The sequence below is a fragment of the Camelus dromedarius genome, chromosome 32 (genome assembly GCF_036321535.1).
Source record: "Camelus dromedarius isolate mCamDro1 chromosome 32, mCamDro1.pat, whole genome shotgun sequence".
Classification (NCBI taxonomy): domain Eukaryota; kingdom Metazoa; phylum Chordata; class Mammalia; order Artiodactyla; family Camelidae; genus Camelus; species Camelus dromedarius.
In genome coordinates, this window is record NC_087467.1 from 6,439,871 (window position 1) to 6,462,869 (window position 22,999).

Consider the following 22,999-nt stretch of genomic DNA (forward strand, 5'->3'; position numbering starts at 1 on the left):
CCCAAATTATTTCTCCCCAAACACTTTCACCCCTCAGTCATCACATATATCACACAAGATCCTTATTGCCAGTTTGACTGTTTCTCTAGATTATAAGTAACTGGCAGATGTGGACTCTCTAACACCTTCCGAGCATTTAGTGCATATGTGACACTCACAATACATTGGTTGCATGTCTCAATTTGCGTGACAGCCTTGGAACTTGACCCCAGGTCTGCTGATCACCAGGACTTGCTGTGGCTGGACCCAATCCCGGTTACAAAGGCCAGAATCTCAGCCTGGCTTCCCAGGCCCTCCATAAACTGGCCGCTATCATCTCACATTCCCCCGTCTCCAAGCCTCTAACCTACTCTCCCCTTTCCCACCCTGCTTTCCAGATTTGACTAAATCCTACCTCCTGCTGGAGGCCACCCTTGACTACTTCTGTCTGACTCCCACAGAGGAAGGGACGCAGTCAGGGAACCCCAATCCTGTGATAACAGGAGAAAGACCAGCAGCCACAGGACACCGCCCTTTGTCTGCGTGCACCAAGCACTGTGCTAAATGCTTTCCAGGTGTAATTCCCCTTAAGGCTTGCAACCACCCTCTCAGGAAGGCACTGATAAGTCCCATTTGATAGATGCACAAACTGAAGCTCAGAGGGATTGCAAGCGTGTCTGTGGGATGCAAAGTCTGTGCTTTAAGCCATGATGCTACCCGAAACAGAAAGCCAGAGGGGCACTCACAGGGGCACCCGTGTACCTGGAGGGGCAGGGGTGGTGGCAGGTGGCAGTGCCCAGCAGCCACATCTGACACTTAACAGGCAGCAGTAAGGGCCGTGGAATGAATGAGTGAGTTCTCGCCAGAGCCGTGGGTCCAAGAAGATGAGGATGACCAACCAGGAAAAGGGGCGGGGTGGGGAGACGGAGGGAGGGCAAAGCCAGCGCAGGCGAGCATGAAGCCACAAGGAATGTGAGGAACTAAGGCCGGCAGGTTGCTGAAGCATAAAACATGAGACGGAAAATGGAAACGGACAAGACTGGACAGAGGGGACCCTGCCAGGTCACTGGAGGCGGAGAATGTCTCCTGAGAGCACCCAGGGCCTCCAGGTGTTGGTGATGAGCTGTAACAGAGAGGACCCCGAGGTTCCAGCTCTACGTGCCCCCCAGCAAGCCTTCCAACCCCCACCCCATGAAACCCGCCCCTCCTTTCAGCCCTACAAGCTCCAGGGCCATCCCCGGCGTCCATCCCCCAACCAGCAAGTGGGGCCCAGCTGGGACCCAGCAGTGAGGAAAACAGAGATGATTTACTGCCCTCTAAGACATTCCCCAAGGATGGCCTTCCTCCTGTCACCATCTCAAGAGGGAGCAGTGTGTCCCCTCGGCCATTCTCCTGGCCTCGTGCACCCCAGGGCTGCAGTGGAAGGTGGGCAGTCTTCCGGCCACCCACTGCTCCTTCCCTTTCCCCACCCCTGACCTCAGGATCCTGGCATCTGCTCACAACCTTCCCTCCACCACAATTTCTGCTCCCCATCTTGGAAGGCCCCCTCTCCCCCCACCTCAATGGCCTTGCACCTTATTCCCCAGCCAGAAAGAGGTGGAGGAGCCACACACACACACGTGCTGGGGCCCGGTTACAGACCACACAAACTCACATCCAGAAAGGTGACAAATTCACATTCAAAAACTGCCAAGAGACAGTGTCCTAGAGGCAGGAGGCTCTGCTGCTAGGGATGGTCATGGGGACAGCAAGGCTCGGCTGTCTCCCTGGTATTCCTCCTGGATCTGCAGACACAGAGCATCACCTGCAGCTCTGAGCACTTCCTCGTGGCCCATGGGAAAATGGCAGAGTCAACACAGGAAACAGAACACCAGCTGCCCTCCTTGGTGGGGGGGAGACCGCCCTCCCCGCACATTGGCCTCTAGGTTCCCCGCTGTAGACAGCACCTCGCACAAAGGGCCGTCAGCCTGGGTACCACTCCTGGGCACCATGCAGACCCCGAAGGGCTGCCAGCTACTCCTCACCTCCTCATCCCCTGCACCTGGCCCAGGGACTGGCGGCAACTGATTTTAATACTAGCCACTAAATATAAAATAGATAAACTACAAGGTCCTACCGTATAGCACAGGGAACCATATTCAATATCTTGTAATAGCCTGTGATGAACAAGAACATGAAAAGGAATATAAATTTATGCATGTATGACTGAATCACTATGCTGTACACCAGAAATTAACACAACATTTTAAACCAACTATACTTCAATTTAAAAAAATAAAATAAAGTAAGCAAACTGAGGGGAAGCAACAGAAGTACAATATGTATTTAATGAAGATTAAGGAAGATTAGCAGCAGTTCCGTTCTCAGAAACCCCTGAGCCAGGAGAGAACAGACAGACAGATGACTCCACAGCCCCATCACCCAGGACCTGCGGAGGCTGCCCTGCGTCCTGAGAAGACCTGGACCCGCCACCTCCCCTGGCCTCTCGAGCTCCGCACACACACCCACAGAGGGGAGCACGGGACTCGGCAAAACCCACAACAGCAGGGGTGGGTTCCAGCCTCATCTGACAGATGACAGTCTCACCACTTCCCCAGATACCTGGAGAGCCACACACCACCCTCTGTCACCAAAAGGAACAATGACACAGATCCACACTACCAGAAATATTTCTGTGTTTTCAGGAAGAATGCCTGCGGGGATCTCCTTACGAAGCGATGCAGAAAATGCACGAGGAAGCCCAGAGAAAAGTGGACCCTGATCAACCTTCTAACACTCTAACATGCTACTTTGTTTTATTTATTCTCTCTCCCTGCATCTCTCCCACTAGAATATAAACTCCAAGAAGGTCAGGATCCATGCTTTTGACCACCGTTGTTTCTCCAATGCTTGGAACGAAGCCTGGAACCTAGCGGGCGCTCGAGAAAAATGTGGTGAGTGAAGGGGTAGCTGAGTGACACAGTGACTACCTGGGTTCGTGAGCAGTGTGCTCAGAGGACATCACACCGCTTCTCAACACACTGCCAGTCATCAACCCTAAAAATGTGAAGCCCACGCCCTGAAAGGGACAGTGTGCAGCGGGGCGGGGTGTGGGGTGGGTAGAGCAGCTGGACGATGGGTTCAAGCCTCAAACCACTGACTGGAAACTGTTGAAACACTAATGACACCTAAGGCCCTTCCATCAACAGATGACTGATCAATATGACCAAAATACACTGCGGAATGAATATGCGCAGGCGGCTCCAAGAGCTGCCCCTCTCCCCCATCAGATGGACTTTCAGCCCCAGTGACCCACGCAGTAGTCAGAGCAATCCCCTTCCTGCCTGCGGACGACTCAAATGTGGCAGAGCCCTCTGGAGGAGCTCCAATCCTCTCCCGCACGCTCGAGAAGGCAGAAGCCAGGCAGGGTCCCGGGCGCGTGGCGGGCAAAGCCTCTCCTCCCGCCTCGCAGATTCCTGCGCTTTGGCCAGCTGTGGCCACCAGAGGACCACCACCCAGGACGATGAGATCGGAACTGTTTAGACTTCGCAGAACTGCGTGCTTCAATTTAATGGAGCTGACACGTTCTGCTTCGGGGACCAGGCAGAGGCTGAGGAGCTTCGGTGGAACGAAAGCTCTCCAAGAAACGGTGGGGGGAGAAAAGAGGCTTACAGACACCAGAGCCCGAGACACAAAGAACCTCCCCTCCCTCCCCGTAGCTCAGCCCAGGATTAGCTGCCGTCTCACCAGCGGCCCGGCGTGTGCAGCCGGCACAGAGCTGCCACTTCCGGGCCTGGCCAGTCCCCACATCGAGGGGCAGCAGGAGGAGACAGGGGACTGACACACGAAATCAGGACACCCAAATCATGTTTCCAAAAGTCAGGGTGATGATAGAAACGACGGGGAGTTTGCCTGGCTGAGCAGCATGGGTGTTGGCCGGGGCAGCGCGGAGCAGGGGGACCCCCCCCCAGGAACTAACGAGGTGCAGGTGTCAGCACCAACAGGCTCTGGGCTTCCATCTAAGTGCTCCCTCGCTGCTGATGCAAGGTAACTCTAATGTCACCAGTAAAGTTCAGGATCTCACGATGTTGCCAGAGGCCCCCAGCTCCACCTTAACCCCCGTCTCCCCTCTGCAGAAGCCCCCGCACTGTGCCTCTCTCATCTAGACGGGAACCGGGTGAAAATTTCTGCACACTGGGTGAACGAGGGAACCAAGAGGCTTGGGGTTAGGAAGACATGTAAGAGGGGAAAGGCTGTGGTCACAGAAGGCAGAATCTGGAATAGAGCTCTTGAGCGGCCAAGGAAGTGGGCAGAGACAAGGAAAAGCCCCAGAGGAAGGGGGAGAGAGAGAGGGGCCGACTTCTCAGGGAGGCAGCCAAGGGGCACTGTCCTAAACATTTTGGCACAAACCAAAGGAGCCAATGAAACTCACCTAAATAAAGGGCAGTCACAGTCTCCAACTTACACCTGGTGGCATTCAAAGTTCACTACGACTTGGCTGTCTGCAACTGTGAATGCATTTTTTTCATAGGAATAAAGTGACATCTATGGTCACCATCATGGCCATAAGCTCTTGGCAACAAGACCCATGCTTATTCTTCTTTGGTTTCCAAGTGCACTGCGGAGAACCTGACACAGAGCAAGAACTCCCACCTGCGTAGGATGAGTGAGAGACTCCTGCATAGGCCAGGCATGATTTCACGTCAAACTTCCCTGTGTGTTCCTCGAGGAAGCACAGGCTGACTTCCTCAGTTTCTAAAGAGCCGCACAGAACTCCCCTCTTTAGGCCCTTGACCTAATTTGCGTAGTCTAATACCCTGGGGAAGGTAAGTATTCCCAGATAACCCAGCAGAATGCAAAAGGGGCGGAAAGGGGGATCTATGTGCATATTTCAGGCAGGCCCCCAGGCTGGGAGTTTCATCCAGCCAAGCACAAATGGGACAAGCAAGAAGCCCAGATGAAGGATGGGGTCCTCCACTGAGGGCCACTTTGAGACCTTGGTGGCCTTCTGGACAAGAGGTCAGATGCATTCAGAACCAACCGGACCTTTCCTGCTACAGACTCCGAACTTAAATGTGTCACCCCCTCTCCCACGGCCCCCACGGCCCCCCTCACTTCAGATCTGTTCTCTGACTTGGCAGAGGAAGAGAACCACATCCATTCAGCCACGCCCCCTCCGTTACTGCTTTCTTCATCTACGCTCCATGATCAAAGTGCATTTCTCATGCACTAACATTCTCCAGCGCTGCTTACCGCTTCATTGACCGATGGTATTTTGCCAACTGGTAGAATGTCTGGTGATTTGTGCTCCATGGGGTGGCTGTCCCTTTGTGAAGCTGTGGGAAGAGGCCGCAGAGTGAGTGCTGGGTGACGTCAGCGCCCAGGGTGACGTCAGAGGCTGCAGGGGGAACATCAAGGCTTCACCTCAAGGTCCATCCAGGCTGGGACCGTGAAGGCTTAAGAATAAAGAGCAGTCAAACACCTACAGACAATGAGGTCCTTTCTGTGGGCGGTGTTTTCCAAAGTAATTATACTCTGAAGGCCAAAGACTCGAATAACAAATTCTTCTGACAAAGGGTAATTTGCCTAATAAGTAAAAACCTCCTGACGGTCCTGCTAACCCTCGGTCAAAAAAGCCATCCTGCTTCCAGGCATTGATCCTAGCAAAACGAAAACCCATGTTCACACAAGACCTCTGCACAGACGTGCAGAGCGGAAAAGGGGGCATGAGGTAGGGGCCACGAGATCAGCCTCCAGGTCAAATGACTATTGCGGCTTTATTTGTAAGCACCAAAAACCAGGAACAACACAAACGCCCTTCAACACGTGAGTGGATAAATGGCACATCCATGCTACGGAATGCTGCCCAGCATTAAAAAGGAATGAAACTTCGATGCCCCTTAAGATGGATCTCAGGCGCATTATGCAAAGTGAATAAAGCCAGTCTGTAAAGGTTACATAGTAAATAATTATATTCATATGTATGGCATTCTGGGAAAAAAAAAAAAAAGCAAAGCTATACGGAGAGAGAACAGATCCATGGTTGCCAGGGACTGGGGTGAGGGGATGTCTGACTACAAAGAGGTAGCCCTAGGTGATTCTTTAGGTTGCTGGAACTGCTCCATATCCTGTGATAGTTACAAGAATCCAGGCATATTATGGTATGGAATCTACAAAAATATTGAATCACAGGATTGTATACCTGAAACTACATAATATTGTGAAGGCAATTATACATCAATTAAAAAAAATAACTATATGTATGTTAAAACTCACAGGATTGAACACCAAAAATAAAAGTGAATTTTACTGTATATGAATTTCTTTTTTAAAAGCTCTCAAATTCTTTGACACTTCTCCCACCCGACAGTGGTGTCTAATTCCCCTGCCCGTGAACATGGGCCAGGCTTGGTGACGCGCTTCTAAAGAGTACAGTGCAGCGAGAGTGATGGTTAGAAAAAATGGTAAGGCACCCCACCCCCACACCCCAGCCCTTGCTCTTTGGAATCCTGCGTGGTCATGTAAGAAGTCTAGCTACCCAGAAGCCCCCATGCTAGAGAGACCTGCGGGAGAGACCACAGAGGCATAAAGAGAGATACCTGAGGAGCTCCCAGCTGTTCGCATCTTCCCAGCCCAACACCAGGCTTGTGACTGAAGAGCCTCGGAGATGGTCCTGGGCCCCGCCATCATCTGGCCGGAACCTCACAAGAGACTCTGAGCCAAAGCTCCTCAGAGTCACTCTGAGAGTCCTGGCCCAAGGAAACCGTGAGCCACATGTAAAAAATGTTTTAAGCAACTATGCTTTACAGTGATTTGTTCACAGCCATGGATAACTAACACAGGCTCATTTTGGGAGCAACTGACTCTATGTGAAAGACACTTTCTCTATATTACCTTATCTATTTTTCATTCATTTCATCATTTATGGAGCACTTTTTGTATGCCAAGGACTGTCCATGGAATGAGGAGGGAAGTGTCAGAAGCACCAGAACATGAGGGCTGAGAAATGGGGCCAAAGCCAGGGAGTGGTTCCTGGTTTGGGCAGCCGGCTGCATGATGACATTCCTCACTGAAACAGGACAGACCTGCGGGAGGATAGCACGGTTCCATGTGGACACAGTGCACATTCAGCCCAAGAGGAGCTGTCCAGGGGCAGCTGGATGGCTGGCCTCAGACCAGAGAGTGCGCTGGGCCCCAAATGCCAACAAGGGGGTCATCAGAAAGCCATCAAAGCCACCCCAGAGAGGAAGTCGACTGCTAGGAGAAGGCCTGGACTTGGGACAGAGCCCTGAGGAAGGTGGACATTCAGAGGGCAGGAGGGAGCAGAGAGGTTGAGAGGGAACAAGGGAGGTGACTCTCTCACCATCAAACTTAGAACAGTGAGCATTCCTCAGAGGGGACGCTGGAACCGGTGAGCACTGCTAAGAGATTAACTACGATACAGACTGGAAAGTGTCTACGGCGGCGTGAAGGACAGGAGCCTCAGAGGAGCAGTGTCCCTGCACTGGAGGGAGGGAGCTGGACGGAGCAGCAGGGACAGTGAGTGGGGCAGCGGGGCTTAGAGAAGGTCTAAGATGCTCAAAAGGGGAGGAGACATGAAGGTAGAAGAATGGGCCAGATCTGGGGGCCGGGGAGGAGGAGATTTCTGGATGAATGTGGATCAGCGCATCTGAAGGCTAAAGGGCAGATCCCAGAGGGAAGTATGGGTTGCAGGTCCAGTGGAAAGGCACCTGGCCCCGGGCCATGAGAAGGGATCCTCCCCCCTCCCCAGTCAGGAAGGGGGGCCGGCACATGGGCGCAGGGAGACAGGTGGGGCAGGAGCTGCTGCGTCTCTGCAGTGGCAGGTGGGGCAGGGGAGAGGGAGTCCTGGGAACTGGAGGCCACGGAAGCCAAGTGGCAGATCCCGGTGACATGCAAGAGTGGAACCCTTTTTTGGTTTTATTCATGACAGCCCCGCAAGGGGGACACTACTGTTTAAAGGTTTTAGGAGAGGGAATGTGGACGGCACAGGGTGGCCGAGCCAGGGCCCACCCCATCTCGTTGACCCTTGGTCTCACTTATTTTGGTCACTGTGCTGGCCCTAACAGAGTCTGCCACTGAGCAGACACCCCATAGAAGAGAGGGAGGAGGGAGAGCCCCTGGAAAGGATCACCTCTTAATCCCTGATGGCCTCACACCTCAGCTCACCAGACATCAGCAGTGACCAGGACCACAGGCTGCGGGCGACCTTGCCTGCTGGGCCGAAGCCAGGCCCATCCTCAGGCTTGTCCCCAACGGCTCTCCCTCCCCTCACACAATCGTCATAGGTGGCTTTGCAGTGACTACCTACCCCCCCCCTTTCTTCTCCCCATTTCTCCTTCCCACGGCTTTTCTCTACAGTCATTTCCTTCCCAAATTTCTGTTCTTCTCTCCTCTTCCCTTCCTTTTCCTTTATGTCTCCACTGCATGGAACAGAAGTAACTTCTGAGTCACTTTTGTTGCTCACGGTTTGCACCAGCCCAGCCTGTGGCCTACAGCTGTGGGTCACCCTCTTCCGGGAGGCCAATCTCACTCGCCCAGAACCATCCGCACCTGATCCCCACCGCCTGTCCCCCACCACCTGTCCCATCCGCTCTCACCTGCATGGACCACCTTCCCCTTTCCTATCATCCACATACACCCCAGCCCGCTCTCTGCAGGAGGCCTTCTGGACTGTGCAGTCCACGTGGATTTCTCCCACTTCTGACATTTCTACAGCCCAGGCTGCCTATATCACCCTTAGACATGAGTCGCACACTGCTCTTGGAGGTTACTTCACTTTTTGTTACGTTTATGACTTATTTCCCCAACGAATCATGACAATAAGGCAGATACTTATCATGCCCTGGGATCAGAGGCATCGATAGAAGTAAAGCTTCCCACTTAGCCGAGCCTGCTGTCCAGCTTGCGCAAAAATAACCACCAAGTGGTTGCCTGTGATGTCTATGAACTCAGCTGAAATTACCCCAGTTGTATTCACTCTACAAACTACCCTGGATGTCAATGTATGTTCCTCACACTCATCTCTGACAGACTGAGGCAGGGAGTCCTCATGGGAGACGGTTGGGGCTGAGGTCAGAAGATGTGTACCTGAGTTCCAGCCCTGCCACCTCCGAGGGCCTGTTCCCGCACATCAGTCATGAAACCAACAGTGATTTCAGTTTTTTCAACTTGGAGATGGGGCCTAAGTGCCCCATCTCCCCCTCCTTCAGGGCTGTTTGAGGATCAGCTAGGCAGACCTACGTCCCAGGGCCTTGTGAACTGCACAGACATGCCGTGGTTCGGTTACTGGCATATTCGGTGATGAATCACTGTCCACAAAAATGCATCCAGTTCTGGGAACAAAAAACCACTCATATTCTAGACTATTGTTCTGGATAGGGTGCCCAACAACTCTCTTTTCCCTGCCCCCAGACACATGGTGCTGTTGAACTTGAAGGAGGACCCCAGGAAGGCTGGACAGCCTCTCCCACCTCCAGGCACTGGTCACCCAGACACTAGTCACTTGGGAACTACCAGGTCCTGCAGAAGCCAGAGGCCTGGTGATTTATAGAAGCTGCAATCAGGAGCCAGCCTGAGCGCTCCTGCAGCCTGAGGCTATGATCTGATACAGCAAAGGGGTAATATATCTCTCTAAGGTGAGTGCCATCGCTTGAAATAAAATCTACCCTGAGCCTTGCATGTTGGCCAACGGCTGGATCTCACTGGTGGAAAGAAGAGAGGCTGGACTCTGTGGGCACCACTCCAGTGTCCCAGGTCCGCCCTCCTCTCGGAATTTCCCACAACGCACTGCGGCCGTGGCCACCCCTGCCTCCCACACAAGCTCACAAAGCCCCTCGCCCCCTCCACACTCGGCAAGGGCAGGAAGAATAAACGAGGCTTGTGGAAGGCTCGGGAACAACCTGCAAAGCGGGGCCGGGGCAGTGCTTCCCCACCTTGTACCGCAGGCCTCCAGCTGGGCCCCGGGGAGCAGACCGCACTACCCTGACCCAGGAGGGCCCCGGGGCGTATGCCTGCCCCTCCAGACGTGACAGGGAATGACACTGACAGGCGGTGGGCCTTCTCTCGTCCACCTGTCTGAGGACCCAGCGTGGACCCAGTGTGGAAGAGGCCAGAAAACAAGGTTTTGTTACTCTGAAGAGCCGGATATACCTCACTCACCTGCAGTTTTGAGGGAAATTGTAACATGCAAATCATGTTTACAGATCAGGGATCCAACAGGAGTTTGAGGATATCGGTTCCTGAAGGCTGGAGTCTACCCTGTTGTTCCAATCATCACGTATATAAATACATATACTGCACTGTTTTCAATACATACCTTCAAAAATTCAAAACTTATTTGTTTGGCTTTCCTGTGTATCAGGCACTGTCCTAGGAACTCTGAACTGCAAGGGGGTTTAAAATGCACTTCCTGCTACTGAGGGTTTACAGGTGGTGGGGAGATGGTGACATGGAAGGAAATAAGAACCAGAGTGTCACGGGGTGGGGGGCTTGGAGCACAGCCTGCACAGGCCTGGGGGAGGGCCGGGAAAGGCCAGCAGAGGTGACCCTCAGACACGCCTCACCCCGGGCTGGAGGGCTGGAGGGGCAGTCCCGGTGGAGGGAAGAGCTGGAACAACCACGCAGGGCAGCCTCTTAGAGGAACTGCGAGCATATTAGCACAGCCAGAGCTCGGGAGGGGCACGGGGGGAAGGCCAGTGGGGAGGATGTGGAAGGAGCCCACGAGAGGCCAGGTCCCAGAGAGTCCTGGGTGTCCTTGGGACGGCTTGTGATTATATCCTTAAACAATGGGGAACCCCCAGAGAGAAGAAGGAGGAGGTTGGGGAAGTAGGTTTTGAGGGTGCATCAGAGCACAGTTACCAGGAGTCCAAATGAGAGCCCAGACGACTCAGGAATGAAAAGGAGGGGACTGGATGGGTGACAAGCAGTTCTGACGGTGTTTCTAATGAATGAGGTACAGAAGGGGCCTGGTGAGCAGGACTGAAGGAAGTCACTCCTTCCGTTTTTGACATTTCTGATCTACGCCTCCAGATGTACAATTTTATGACTCATGTAGATTGTTATGAACTGAATGTGTCTCCCCGAAACTCGTATGTTGAGGCCCTAACCCCCAATGTGATGGTATTAAGAGGTGGAGCCTTTGGGAGGAAATAAAGTTCAAATGAGGTCATGAGGGTAGGACCCCCACGATGGGATTAGTGCCCTTATGAGAGAAGGCAGAGACACCAGAGTCCCCTCTCTCTGCCATGATAGGTCACAGCAAGGACGTGGCCATCTGCAAGCCAGACAGCAGGGCTTCACCCAGAACCAGCTCTGCCAGCACCTTCATCCTGGACATCCCAGCCCCCAGAGCTATGAGAAATAAATGTCTGTTTTTTAAGCCCCCCAGTCTGTGGCACTTTGTTACAGCAGCCTGAGCTACGTAAGGTATGAGCTATTTCAATAACAACCCAACAGTCTATCCATAATGAACCATAACATACTTAACACCTCCCTTATCGGTGGACATTGAGTTTTTCAGCTTTTCGTTACTAAGATAATCTTCAAATGTCTTTATGCATATAGCACTTTTATCATTTTTATTTACCTCCTCAAATGACTCTTGTAAGTAGGGTCACTGGGTCAAAAACAATCACTTTTATCATTTGTGTCTGTTGCCAAGTCTCTAGAAAGAGGTAGGTCTACACTACCCACAAAATACAGCACCTCTGTTTCCTCAAGGCATTAACAGCTAACGAGATGCAGCTTTGTCTTACTAATCTAATATTGTTACTTACATGCATGAAATGTAATAGTTCTAACTTTAGCACTGACTGTTCTAGTCATGATTTTGTCCCTCAAAACAGGGAGAGGCAATGAGAGACAAACACATAATTTATTCAGGGTTTTAACAGTCTTCCCTGAGTACCGCCTGGTCGCATTCTCAGCATTCAAATGTCACTCTCGGCCATGACGCCAGCTGCCCGTGCGAGGAGGAGGTCGCACTGGAGCTGGGCTTCACATCTCGGCCCAGCTCTTCACCAGCCCCACAGGGCCTTAGGGACCATCTTCCCCACCATCGCCAATGCTTAAGATGGGGGAAATGGCTCCCACTGAAGATGAATTATTTACCCTTGTAGTCAGCAACTAAGCCTGAAGGAATTCACCTTAAGAAGTAATCCAATATGAGCACAAGACTGCTTCTTCTGCAAGTATATATATATAAAACAGCATTATCTGCAGTTTTAATTGCCAACTGCCTAGACATTCGATGGTTCACTCATTCACGCATTCATTTAATGAAGATGTATTAAGTACCAAGCACAGGACAGAAAGCACTGAAGAAGACAGAGCCCTTTCCCTCACAGAGCATGGGAGCAATGCTTACACGGGCCACGGGACATGGGACACGCACAGACTGGCTTACCCTGCTGTCATTAAAAATGACATGCTCCAAGAATACTGAATGACTTGGGAAAGTATTCAGATATAATGTTATATTTTAATGCGCATAGATATTAAAATTCTGGTAAGACACAAAAGAGTTAAGAGCAGCTCCCTCTGGGTGGTAAGAAAACTGATTTCTATTTCTTCAATGTGCTTTTCTGTAGTCTCCAGATTGGCATACGTGCTCATGCTGTGATGGGAACCGATGCTCTGTTTGTTGATTAAGGGTAGACTCCTTGCCTCCTGGCCTTTCTCTCACTGAATCTGACTTTGTTAGTCATAACCCCTCCCCAGTAGCATCTCCCTGATTCCACACACAGTTTAAGTCCACAGTTAAACAGAACTGCAAGTGTGAAGATGCCTGAGGGTACCAGACATTTACATACCAATATACACGATTTGAGTAATAAAAACAATCCACATGACTCACCTCAAACGTGAAAAGAAAGCACCTTTTGACTTCTGCTACCACTGGGAAAAGTCGCTGGTTTGATACAAACTTCCTGCCACTGTCTCTTGGCACTACCTGCAGGTCACAGGTCATAGGTCACTTCACTTACTGAGCCCCAGGCTCATGGTTCTTCTGGCTTACTCATCCTATTTCCATCTTCTTGGGCACAGTCAACCAATGAACTGTCCAGACCCACCTCCATCCCCATCTGTGGGGGTATGAGGAACCACCTTTCCAGGAAGATCAGGGACAAATAAAGTTCAAAAATGGGGAAAAGGCCACCCTCAAAGGGAGGGAGGCAACTGCTCATTACCACACCTGAAGAAGAGGCTAGAACATGTTTGACCAGAGGCTTTGCAGAAGGGGCTTCTGCCTGGAGACAGCTTGGGTGAGGAGACCCCTCTTACTTCCCTCCACCTCGAAACTGTGTGATCACTCATTCATTCAACAACTATTTACTTTATGCACACTATGTGCCAGACACTGTTCTAGGCTTCAGGGTTACGTCAGTAAACCAAACAGACCATCAAACCAACCAAGCAACCCACCCTGCCCTCATGGAGCAGTGGGCTGGCCACCTGAGGGCTTTGCAGCTACCCTGAATGGCAGAAGGGCTGAGGGAGGTTTGGAGCAGAGGAGTGACGTGATCTTTTTAGCCAATCACACAGGCCTGGTTCCTAGGCTGTTCCTTCACTGAATGAACCCCACCCAGTCCTCTCTAACTTTTTTCTTTTTTCCTATTAATGGCCATGTTCCAAGGCAAGGAGGGAACCTCCACCCCATCCCATCAAGACTCACTGTAAACTGCACTATTGACAATAGCCAAGACATGGAAGCAACATTAATCTCCATCAACAGATGACTGGATAAGGAAGTTGTGGTACATTTATACAATGGAATACTACTCAGCCATAAAAATGGACGAAATAATGCCACTTAGAGAAACATGAATGGACCTAGAGATTATAATACTAAGGGAGGTGAGTCAGACAAAGACAAATACCATATGATATCACTGATATGTGGAATCTAAAGAAATGACACAAATAAACTTATTTACAAAACAGAAATGGACTCACAGACATAGAAAACAAACTTACGGCTACCAAAGAGGGGAAAGGAGCAGGATAGATAAAATGGGAGTTCTGGATTTGAGATGCTACCTACTATATATAAAATAGATAAACAATAAGGTCCTACTGTAGAGCACAGGGAACGATATTCAATATCTTGTAATAGCCTATAATGAAAAAGAATAAATATATATATATATATATGTGTATGTGTGTGTATAACTGAATCACCATGCTGTACATCAGAGACTAACACAACGTTGTAAATCAACTAAACTTCAATTTTTATAAAAAAAAAAAAGGACTTGCTGTAAACTACAGTGAGTCTTAGCACATGAACACACTGCAGTTTTAATTGGCAACTGCCTAGACATTCGATGGTTCACTCATTCACGCATTCATTTAATGAAGATGTATTAAGTACCAAGCACAAGACAGAAAGCACTGAAGAAGACAGAGCCCTTTCCCTCACAGAGCATGGGAGCAATGCTTACATGGGCCACGGGACATGGGACATGCACAGAAATAGAAACACCCCCTCGAGGCTATGGACGCAATGTGAAGTCGAGGAGGCACTGGGGATTGCGCTCTGAGCCCCTCACATTCCCTGCGACTTGGCATCCCAGCCTCCAGTCCTTGGTCAGCTGCTTCCCAGGGGATCCGGCCCCGGCACCCCTCCAGCTGCGTGCAGCCTGCGTGATGAAATCAGAGGACCAGACAGAAGTCCCCTCACGATGGTCGTAAGTGTTGAAAGCTAGGTTTCCAGGGTGTTGCACACTTAATATTAAATTTTGTTTTCACTTAATAAAACTACAGGTAGGAGTGGGGAGGAAGTATCCTTTAAATCCATTGTCGCAACCCCAGTATGACTACACACTCATGCTTTCGTGAGTTGTGAGGAATGTCACCATCAACTCTGGCTTAATCATCATAACGAGGGGCAGGCTGGAACGGGTGGCCTCAAATCACAGACAAAATAAAACTTGCACTAAAGTGGTATAAAATGTCACTGGTATAAACATCTTTAGTCAATATTGTGGCCAGTGTTAGGCAGCCTGGTGAATGGCTGCAGGGCTGTGTGTTGAGCCAGATCGAGCCTCCTGCCCGCTGTCCCCACTGAGGACCCACGGCTCCATCTCCAATCTGTGCTGAGCGTGGCCGTCGGTGCCTGGCCACTCAGGAGTGTTTGCTTATCAGCGCATCTGCTGTGAACCCCAAGCCACTCTTGGGATCTGATGAACCAGTCAGAAGATGCATCAGTTACCTTCTATTCTGAGAACTGTGGCTTGTCCTGGGCGCTCTGGCTAAGACCCTGGCATTTCACTCCCTGCTGTGATACCAGTTCGAGTAGCCTTATCAAGAACAAAAAAAGTCTTCTGGGTTTTCCTCTTTCCAAGAATGCTAAAAAGATTTGATGAGGTGACCCACAAACAAATTTTCCTGTGTCCTTCTGGCCAAACCTGGGAATATATCGAATTGCAAGTTCTGCAACATGTTCCCTTTTTTTTAACATCTTCAACGATTGTGAGATTTTTTTTTCTAACACTAAGTTCTAAACATTTTCCCTTAGAGTCCAACATTTTGATTTCTAGGTTCCACATGTAAATGAGGAAGAAAAGGTAAGTTTCCAAGTTGTAAAGAGATACAATGCAGATTCTGTTCATCACTACATGGGTCTAAAAATAGATAAACTTCTGGGTATGTAGATAATTTTGCTGATACGCGGTAACAATTTTTTTTAATGAGCTATCTTCCCCCTCCCCAGTAGCTAATCCACAAATGGGTTAATCTGCCCATAGAAATCAGAAGTTCCCTGTAATGCTAAGAGTGCCAAAGCATACAATCAACTTACATGTTCATATGCATTACAACATCACTGCGCTTACTGCATTCCAAGATGCTCTCTTAAGGTGTAATGAAGATGCAGGCAGAGCTGGCTCACTGGGAATGGGGCTAGACCCTGGTGTTGGCCATGCAGCCTCCAAGAGCCATTAGGAAACCGAGAACTTTTGTATTGATATCATTCATGACAGCCTTAGCACTGTCTCAGTTTAATGACAAAGAGTTAGGTGCATCTACTGAAGTTCCATGTATAACATCTCTACCCTAACACTTCTTTACTAAACGAACAGTTTCTGTAACAGATTGCCGACTTCGTCATCGGAAATGACTGAGCCTAGAAAGACAGGCTGAACATTAAAAGACTGATGTCCTACGTTTGTTTCTCAAAGATCCTTGGAGAGCAGGTCTGCCAGGGTGGGAAGGAAAGTATCATTGGAGGCGCTACAAAAAATTTGCTAATGACTGGCCATTTCAGCCTTAGTGAACACACTCACGACACCAGTCACACTTATGAAAGGACTCTGGTCCCAAAGGGAACATTAGAACTCATAACCTAATTTTTTTCAGCTCCTTCATTAAAAAAAAAAAGTTCAACATAGGCAGAAGTATAGAAAATAGTATAAAGACTCCCCATATATCCATAAATCCAGCTTTAACTCATGGTCTGTCTTGTTCCATCTACACACTCACCACCTACTTGCCCCTCATCCAAGATTATTTTGAAACAAATTCCAAACAGTGTATATTTTCATCTGTGAAAATCTCAGTGTGAATCTCTGAAAGATACGAACTTTTCTTTAAGCATAACCATAATACTACTATCATACTTGAATAATCTTACTGTTAAATATCTTTACTAATTTCATTGTTTTATTTTTTCTTAATTTAACTTTAATAATTTTGAAAAAGTCCCTATTCAAGTGTGCCCAATGATCTCAAATATTTATTTACAATGTGTTTGAATCAGTATTCAGCTAGAGCAACCCATTGCCCTTAGTTTATATATTTCTTAAATCTCTTTTAACCTTACATTTCCTTCCACCTTTTTTTTCCTTTGCAATTTATTTGTGGGAGGAACTATAATTTCCCACAATCTGGATTTTGCTGATCACACATCCCTGTGGTGAGGCTTAACATTCACTGTAACCTAACTTCCCCCTTTCTTTCTCACTTGGTTCAGAACTAGGCACACAAACACATCCCAATAACTCAAACAACAAAACAAAACCAAAAGCAGCCTGATTGTCTCTGTAAAGGAGCAGATGCTGACAAACCCAAGACTGGAAATGCCCCACAGATGTGGAACCAGCTACGTTGATTAGAAAGCCAGGTTTAAATCAGGGCCGTTCCTGAGCTGGCCACAGGCAACAGGGCATCACCTGCAGGTGACACAGTGTGGACGTTGCCAGGAGTGGTGACTATCTTCCCTCTGAGGACAGAAAGGTGTCCAAGTATTCAGCAGTTTCACCTTTAGAGAGAAGAAAACCACAGAGGGGGGAGGAGGCTGGGGGAGGGGTGCTCCCGAGTTGGCCTCAGCATGTTGATCAGTTTTAAATCTGCCACCATTAAAAACTAACATTTCAGAGTCCAGAGAAGGAGGGCAAAGGCGGTCCTGTTGTTTTCCAGAGGGACGCAGGTTGGCCTCTGAGGACAAGAGGCGCAGACTCCCAGCACAGCCGTTTAAGTCACGGCCTGTGACAGGCAGCCGCGTGTAACGGCCATGCAGTCAGCCCCTCCCCTGGCACAGAAAGCATGTGCTCTGTTGGTTTTCTAATAATGGGACACAGTTGGCTACAGGCTTTGGAGTAAAAAAAGACCTGACCTTAAATCCTAGCTCCTTCACTTAAAAGCAGTGTGACCTTAGATAACCTGCCTAACCTCTCTGTGCCGCAGTCTCCTCATCTGTTAACTGGGGATACCATTGTCTGCTGGAATTGTTATGAGGGTAAATAAAGTTATCCCCCCAAGGCCCTAGTACAGTGCCCAGTGCAAGCTCATTATATGTTAGCCCTTTGCCCTCAAAGATTTTTACCAGGCCGTCCCAACCCAGACCCTTGCAGGGAGCCGTGACAACACCTGCTGGACGTCTGGCTGGGTTACCCATGCGGTCTGTGGCCATGCATGAAGCAAAGCCAACTGACCCATAAAGGGTTCAGTCCCATGATCCTGATCTCAATAGCGCAGCTCCAACCAACTGAGCTAATTACGGTAGAGTCGGATTCAACTCAGCCTGCATGGAGATGCTCTTAGCTGTTCATACAACATTCTTGAACAGTTTTGTCCTAAGAGGCTGTGTGACACAACACACTTGCCAACTTTACTAATGATCTCATCTTTAAAAAATCTTAATGTAATGTAGCAAACAGATGTGTCCCCTAAGAGGATTAAGGTGGAAATTCATTAGAGCAATAATACCAGTGGATTTGTGTTCTAAAACTAACGCCCATCAATCAACTTCGTGCACTCCGTCTTAGCACTACTCAGCTTCCAGGAGAACCCTGGAGAACTGGGCAGCCAGGTCTTCACCCTCAAGGAAGTTATCTGTGAACAGAGGAGACAGTGAGAAGCCCCCAAGGCCCGTACTCAGAGTCTGACCTAAAGGACCTCGAATCCACGCTGCTCAGACTGCAGCGTGCACAGGAATCACCAAGGCATCTTGAGAAAATGCACATTCTGATTCAGCAGGTCTGGGGAGGCCTGAGAGCGCATTTCTAATGAAAGTCCAGGTGATGCCCTGCCCACACTTGGAAGACCAAGGTTCTAATCCTCATGACAATCGGCTGCTTCACAGGGGTGATGGCCTAGGCAGCAAGGGAACCACACAGACAGGGCTAATGGGAGAGGAATGAACAGGGCACAGCCAAGGCCAAGCCAATGAGAGGATGGAACTCTGGAACGCGGGTGGGCTGCCTGGAAGGAGGACACTCAAGACACAAAAGCAGAGTCGTGAAGAGCTCAGACAGGGGCCAAATGCCAACTCTGGAACTTCCCACTCACGTGGCCAGCTGGCTGTTTTCTGCTCTGGGCCTCTTCTGCCGTGAGACGCAAGGGTACAAGTGCCTGACCCACGGGTGGTCGTGGGCTTGGCGAGACAACGCGTGTCCAGGACGGTGCTTGGCCCAGGCAAGTGGCTAGGACCTGGTAGCTAGTATTCCTCCACTCTCTAGTCCGCAGCAACCACGGAAACATTTCCTGAATTAAATTACTAGGTCATAATTGCCATTTTGACACGCAAGCTCCTTACCACTTTTTTTGTAAAAAGATTCTACAATTCCAGTGTTGTCTATAAAGAAAAAAAAAAGAATCCTTACCTCCTTAGCTTTTAGCATCCATCAATCCAAATACATTTAAGCTTTGAAAGGTCTATGGTTCTATTAATTCTACTGCAGCTTTTTCTAAAGTAAAAGTTCTATAATTACGATTATTTTTCTTCTGAAAACACTAAACCAGAAAAGAACACCTGTTTACGTAGCACTTGAAAACAAAAGGCCTCACTGAGTCCAGAAAAACACCATATAAACACCAAAATGAACATCTCCACAGTGAGAATACACACTTGTTTTGGCCTTTTTGTTATCAGTCTAATCATGTATTTAATCATCCTCTTGGGGTTCCTATAAAAGTTGTGTTTTTCTTTTTCAGTCTCGCAGTTTGGAAAAAAAAAAAGGTAAAGCATAATAAGCGCAATACGTTGTTTTTGTCCAAGACGATGGTTTCAATGAACACCTTACTTCTGACGGAATCAGCAGACATGAGATAAACTAACACATGTATCATTAGGTTAAGTAAGAAAAGATGCACGGACTCAAGTTTGGGCTGGGAAGGACCTGAGAGGTTAACCAGTTCAAAGTTTCCCGATACAGGAGACCCCCTAGGGGAGCTTTACAAATTAGGACCCTCTGCAGGGGCCGTCCCCGGGCTGGTCACACAGGTGCGTCCACTTAGAGAAAGTTCATCCAGCTACTCAGGCTCTGCAGGCTTTTCTGTGTGTTCTATCTAATTCAAGCAAGGACGGCTGAGACTGTCAGCCTGCATCAAAGTCATGCTTCTCCCCTCTTTCCACCACCCAGGATGCCCCCTGCCTCAGGCACTCCTCCTCTGCCAGGCCGGGCCACATAAGACCTGGAAGCCATACCCACAGCAGTGGCCTGGGGTAGCAGCATGCCCACCCCCTCCCTGTTAGCTAAGTCACAGCAGGTTTGGTAACTATTTGTTTCCACCTCTGACTGTGAACTCTACCAGGCCAGGAATTCTGTTTCAAGGCTCTTACTCATGCTGGTAACATTCACCTGCCCCAGGCCAAAAAGTACCTGGCAGAGGAAAGTGATTTGGTGAACTCCCCAAGTTAATGGAACGGAAGCCAGAGGAGGTGCGGCTTCTGCCCACAGCCACACAGCTGGACCAGGGAGCAGAACAGCAATGGAGGCTCGAGTCACAGAGACCTGGTTTGAATCTCGGCTCCCTACGACTAGCAGAGAAACTAAGTTATGTAATCGCTGTCTGCCTCAGTTTCCTCATCTGTAAAATAGGGATAGTAAAAGTCTGCACTTTGCAGAGGTGTTTAAAGTTACATTAAGTGAGAGCCTGCACTGACACCCCTGGGAGAGCACACACCTACATACCAAGTGCTCAAAACTCATTAGCTCTTTCTATCACAGATGGATCATCCAATCCAGCAGATTCCTTGCTGGAAATTAACCAGCATTTTAAAAATCTAAATGAGCACCTAGGCACATGAATCCCTGAATTCTGCTTTATAGAACCCTGGTTCATGGAATCAGCCACTCAGTCAGCTCGAGACGTGAAAAGTAATGCCAAACGTCTAATTATACTGTAGGAGTCTTCAGGCAAAAGACTCTGAGACTGAGGCTGGCTGGCCCCCAAGACAAGGGATCAAGGGTCTCTGTGGGACATCTTTTGGTTCTGTTTCTTACACAAGGGCCATCTCAGAAAGTTCTGTGAGCCAGTGCAACTGCTGTGTTGTGGCTTTGGCGGCGGGGGGGGGGGGGGTTTGCAATATTGGAGCGTCAGGATTGCCTACCAGTCCAGGAACACTGGACCAAGCCTATGGGGCTATTCCACGGAAACATAAAAATGTACTTCAGCTTCCAGTTTGAAAGTTCAGCCCGCGTATATAGAGTTTGAAATCCAAGGAAACCACTTCAAGGTCACAGGGCCACAATTATGGGTCTTCTGTGGTTTCAACAAAAGATCACTATAATCAGAGACCATAATGAATGAAATAACCATGATGCTGAAGAAGCCCTTCGAAAACTTTTAACTGAATCCACTAACTGAGAAGAATCAAATAACTCACAAAAATGATCATGATAAGCTGAATCCACAATACATCATTCTGTTTCCCCTACCTCCCAATTCAACCTACTTTTATGGCCAGAGAGGTTCCCAGGAGCAGTGACTGTCTCCATCCTGCACCAACACGAAGAGCAGGAGACAGAACTGCCTCATTCCTCATTCCTGAAAACGGGTTACTCATTAAGTAGTGGGGGGGGGGGGGAAGCACCTACTACTAATAGACACCACTGCCAAAGTTCACCGGTTTCCACATCAAACTCCCTCTCTACTTCCAAGGCAGGTTAACGTCATACAGAAATCTAAAGAATTTTTTTAAATCAATTGTGTTCTTTTGGGCATCAGGGGTTATCTCTTCCAAATATTTATCAATGTTGATCCTCAAAGAATAAATCTACAAGCTTTGCTAAGCAAAAAGCTGTAACGGGGAAGGAATTCCTCAAGGTGCAGTCACTTTAAGAGAGGGTAAGGGTTCTCCTGGGTAACTAAAGGGTTAGCTTTCAATGCCCAGCCCTTTGGTACACACACTTTGCAAGAGGCCTGTCCTGCAAAGGGTTAAAAAAAAGAAGAAAAAGAAGAAGAAAGAAAAAACTCTATCGGGTGGACTGAGAAGCCATTCTTCCCAGGGGACACACATTTCGGGCTTCGAGGCTCAGGCTTTGTGCGCGCGCCGCCCCTCCGCGCCCCCGCCCCTCCTCCCACAGCGACTGCTCCTCCGAGGTTCCCAAGGCCACCTGCTTCTTCTAAGAAAAGGGGCTGCTCCCGAGCACTATCGCAGCGCGCGGGCGGCGTCCCCCGCGGTGCCCCCTGAGGAGGAGGGAGAGGTGTCCCCGGGAAGCGTGCTTTGTCGCAAGGGTGGCGCGGCCGCCCCCAGCGGCCCCCGAGGCCTAAGAGGTTTTGTCCCGGGCGTCAATGAGGGCTCTCCTCCAAGGGACCTGAGCCCCCCTGGGCCCGGGTTCTTTCCGCGCGCCGCTCCGCGCCGGTCCGGGTGCGGGGACCGACTGCCGGCGTCCGAGCCCCACCCCGCCCACCCCGCAGAGCTAACGGCGCCGCGCGGGGAACCTTCTCCATCCCGCCTCCGGCCGGCGCGGCACCTGTTCGGCCCCGCCCGCCCTCTCTCTGGGCCGGAACGCGGGACTGTCCTCCTCGCCGACCTGGAAACTCCCACCTCAGCCGGCGGGTGCCTCAACCCCTCTGCCTAACGGGAAGAGGGGAGGTCTGCCCTTGGGCGCTTGTCCCCTGGCCGCGCCCAGCCCCGCTTGTCCGCGGCGCCCCTACTCCGGCGCGCCCCGCAGCAGGGGCTGCGTCCAGGGGGCCCAGCCCGCCCCCGCTGGGCTGTACCTTGTGAGGCGCCCGCAGCAGCCGGTGGACCCCGGCCAGCTGGGTGCCGAGCGCGAGGTCCTCGCGGAACGTGAACAGCGGCGGCCGGCTGGGCTCGGGGAAGTTGGTGCTGTTGAAAGGGTCCGTGTCGTCCAAGAACTGCACCCGGCAAGCCAGCGTGGCCATGATGCATGCCTGCCCCCGGGGGCGCAGGCCCCTGGATTCGCGGGGCCGCGGGCCGGGACGCCGGGGTCACCCGCGAGAAGGGGAGGCCGCGGCCGCCGCTCGCTGGCTCGCGGGCTCGCAGGCTCCGGGGCGCCCGGCTGCAGCCCGGGCTCCGGCCGCGGGGGGCGGGGCGGGGGCGGGGCCGACGGGCCCCCTCCTTCCCCTCCGTCTCCGGCTCCTCCCCTCCTCCGTCCCCCTTGCGCCCGCCTGGCTGCCGCGACCCACGCGACCCGCCGCCAGCAACTGGAAAGGGTGAACGGCTCGCGCAGCATCCGCAGCCCTGCGCCAAGCCCGCTGGCGGCGGCGGCGGCGGCGGCGGGGTGGAGACCCCCCCGCACCCCCGGCGGGCCGACCCAGGCGGCTCTGACGTCTC

At 50.6% G+C, this 22,999-nt stretch overlaps 1 protein-coding gene across 12 annotated transcripts in view; it reads right to left on the reverse strand.

Annotated features, from left to right (window-relative positions):
* FHOD3 (formin homology 2 domain containing 3) overlaps nt 1-22,704 on the reverse strand; it is a 411,734-nt gene extending 389,030 nt beyond the window's left edge. For 7 of the 12 annotated variants that reach the window (XM_064481506.1, XM_064481505.1, XM_064481504.1 and 4 more), the window contains exon 1: nt 22,423-22,703. In XM_064481506.1, coding sequence (XP_064337576.1) covers nt 22,423-22,587 — 165 coding nt within the window. In that variant the 5' untranslated portion in view covers nt 22,588-22,703. Of the gene's footprint in view, nt 1-22,422 lie in introns of all 12 variants that reach the window. The other 5 variants (XM_064481498.1, XM_064481499.1, XM_064481497.1 and 2 more) reach the window with 1 other exon arrangement.
* Nucleotides 22,705-22,999: the final 295 nt, after the last annotated feature.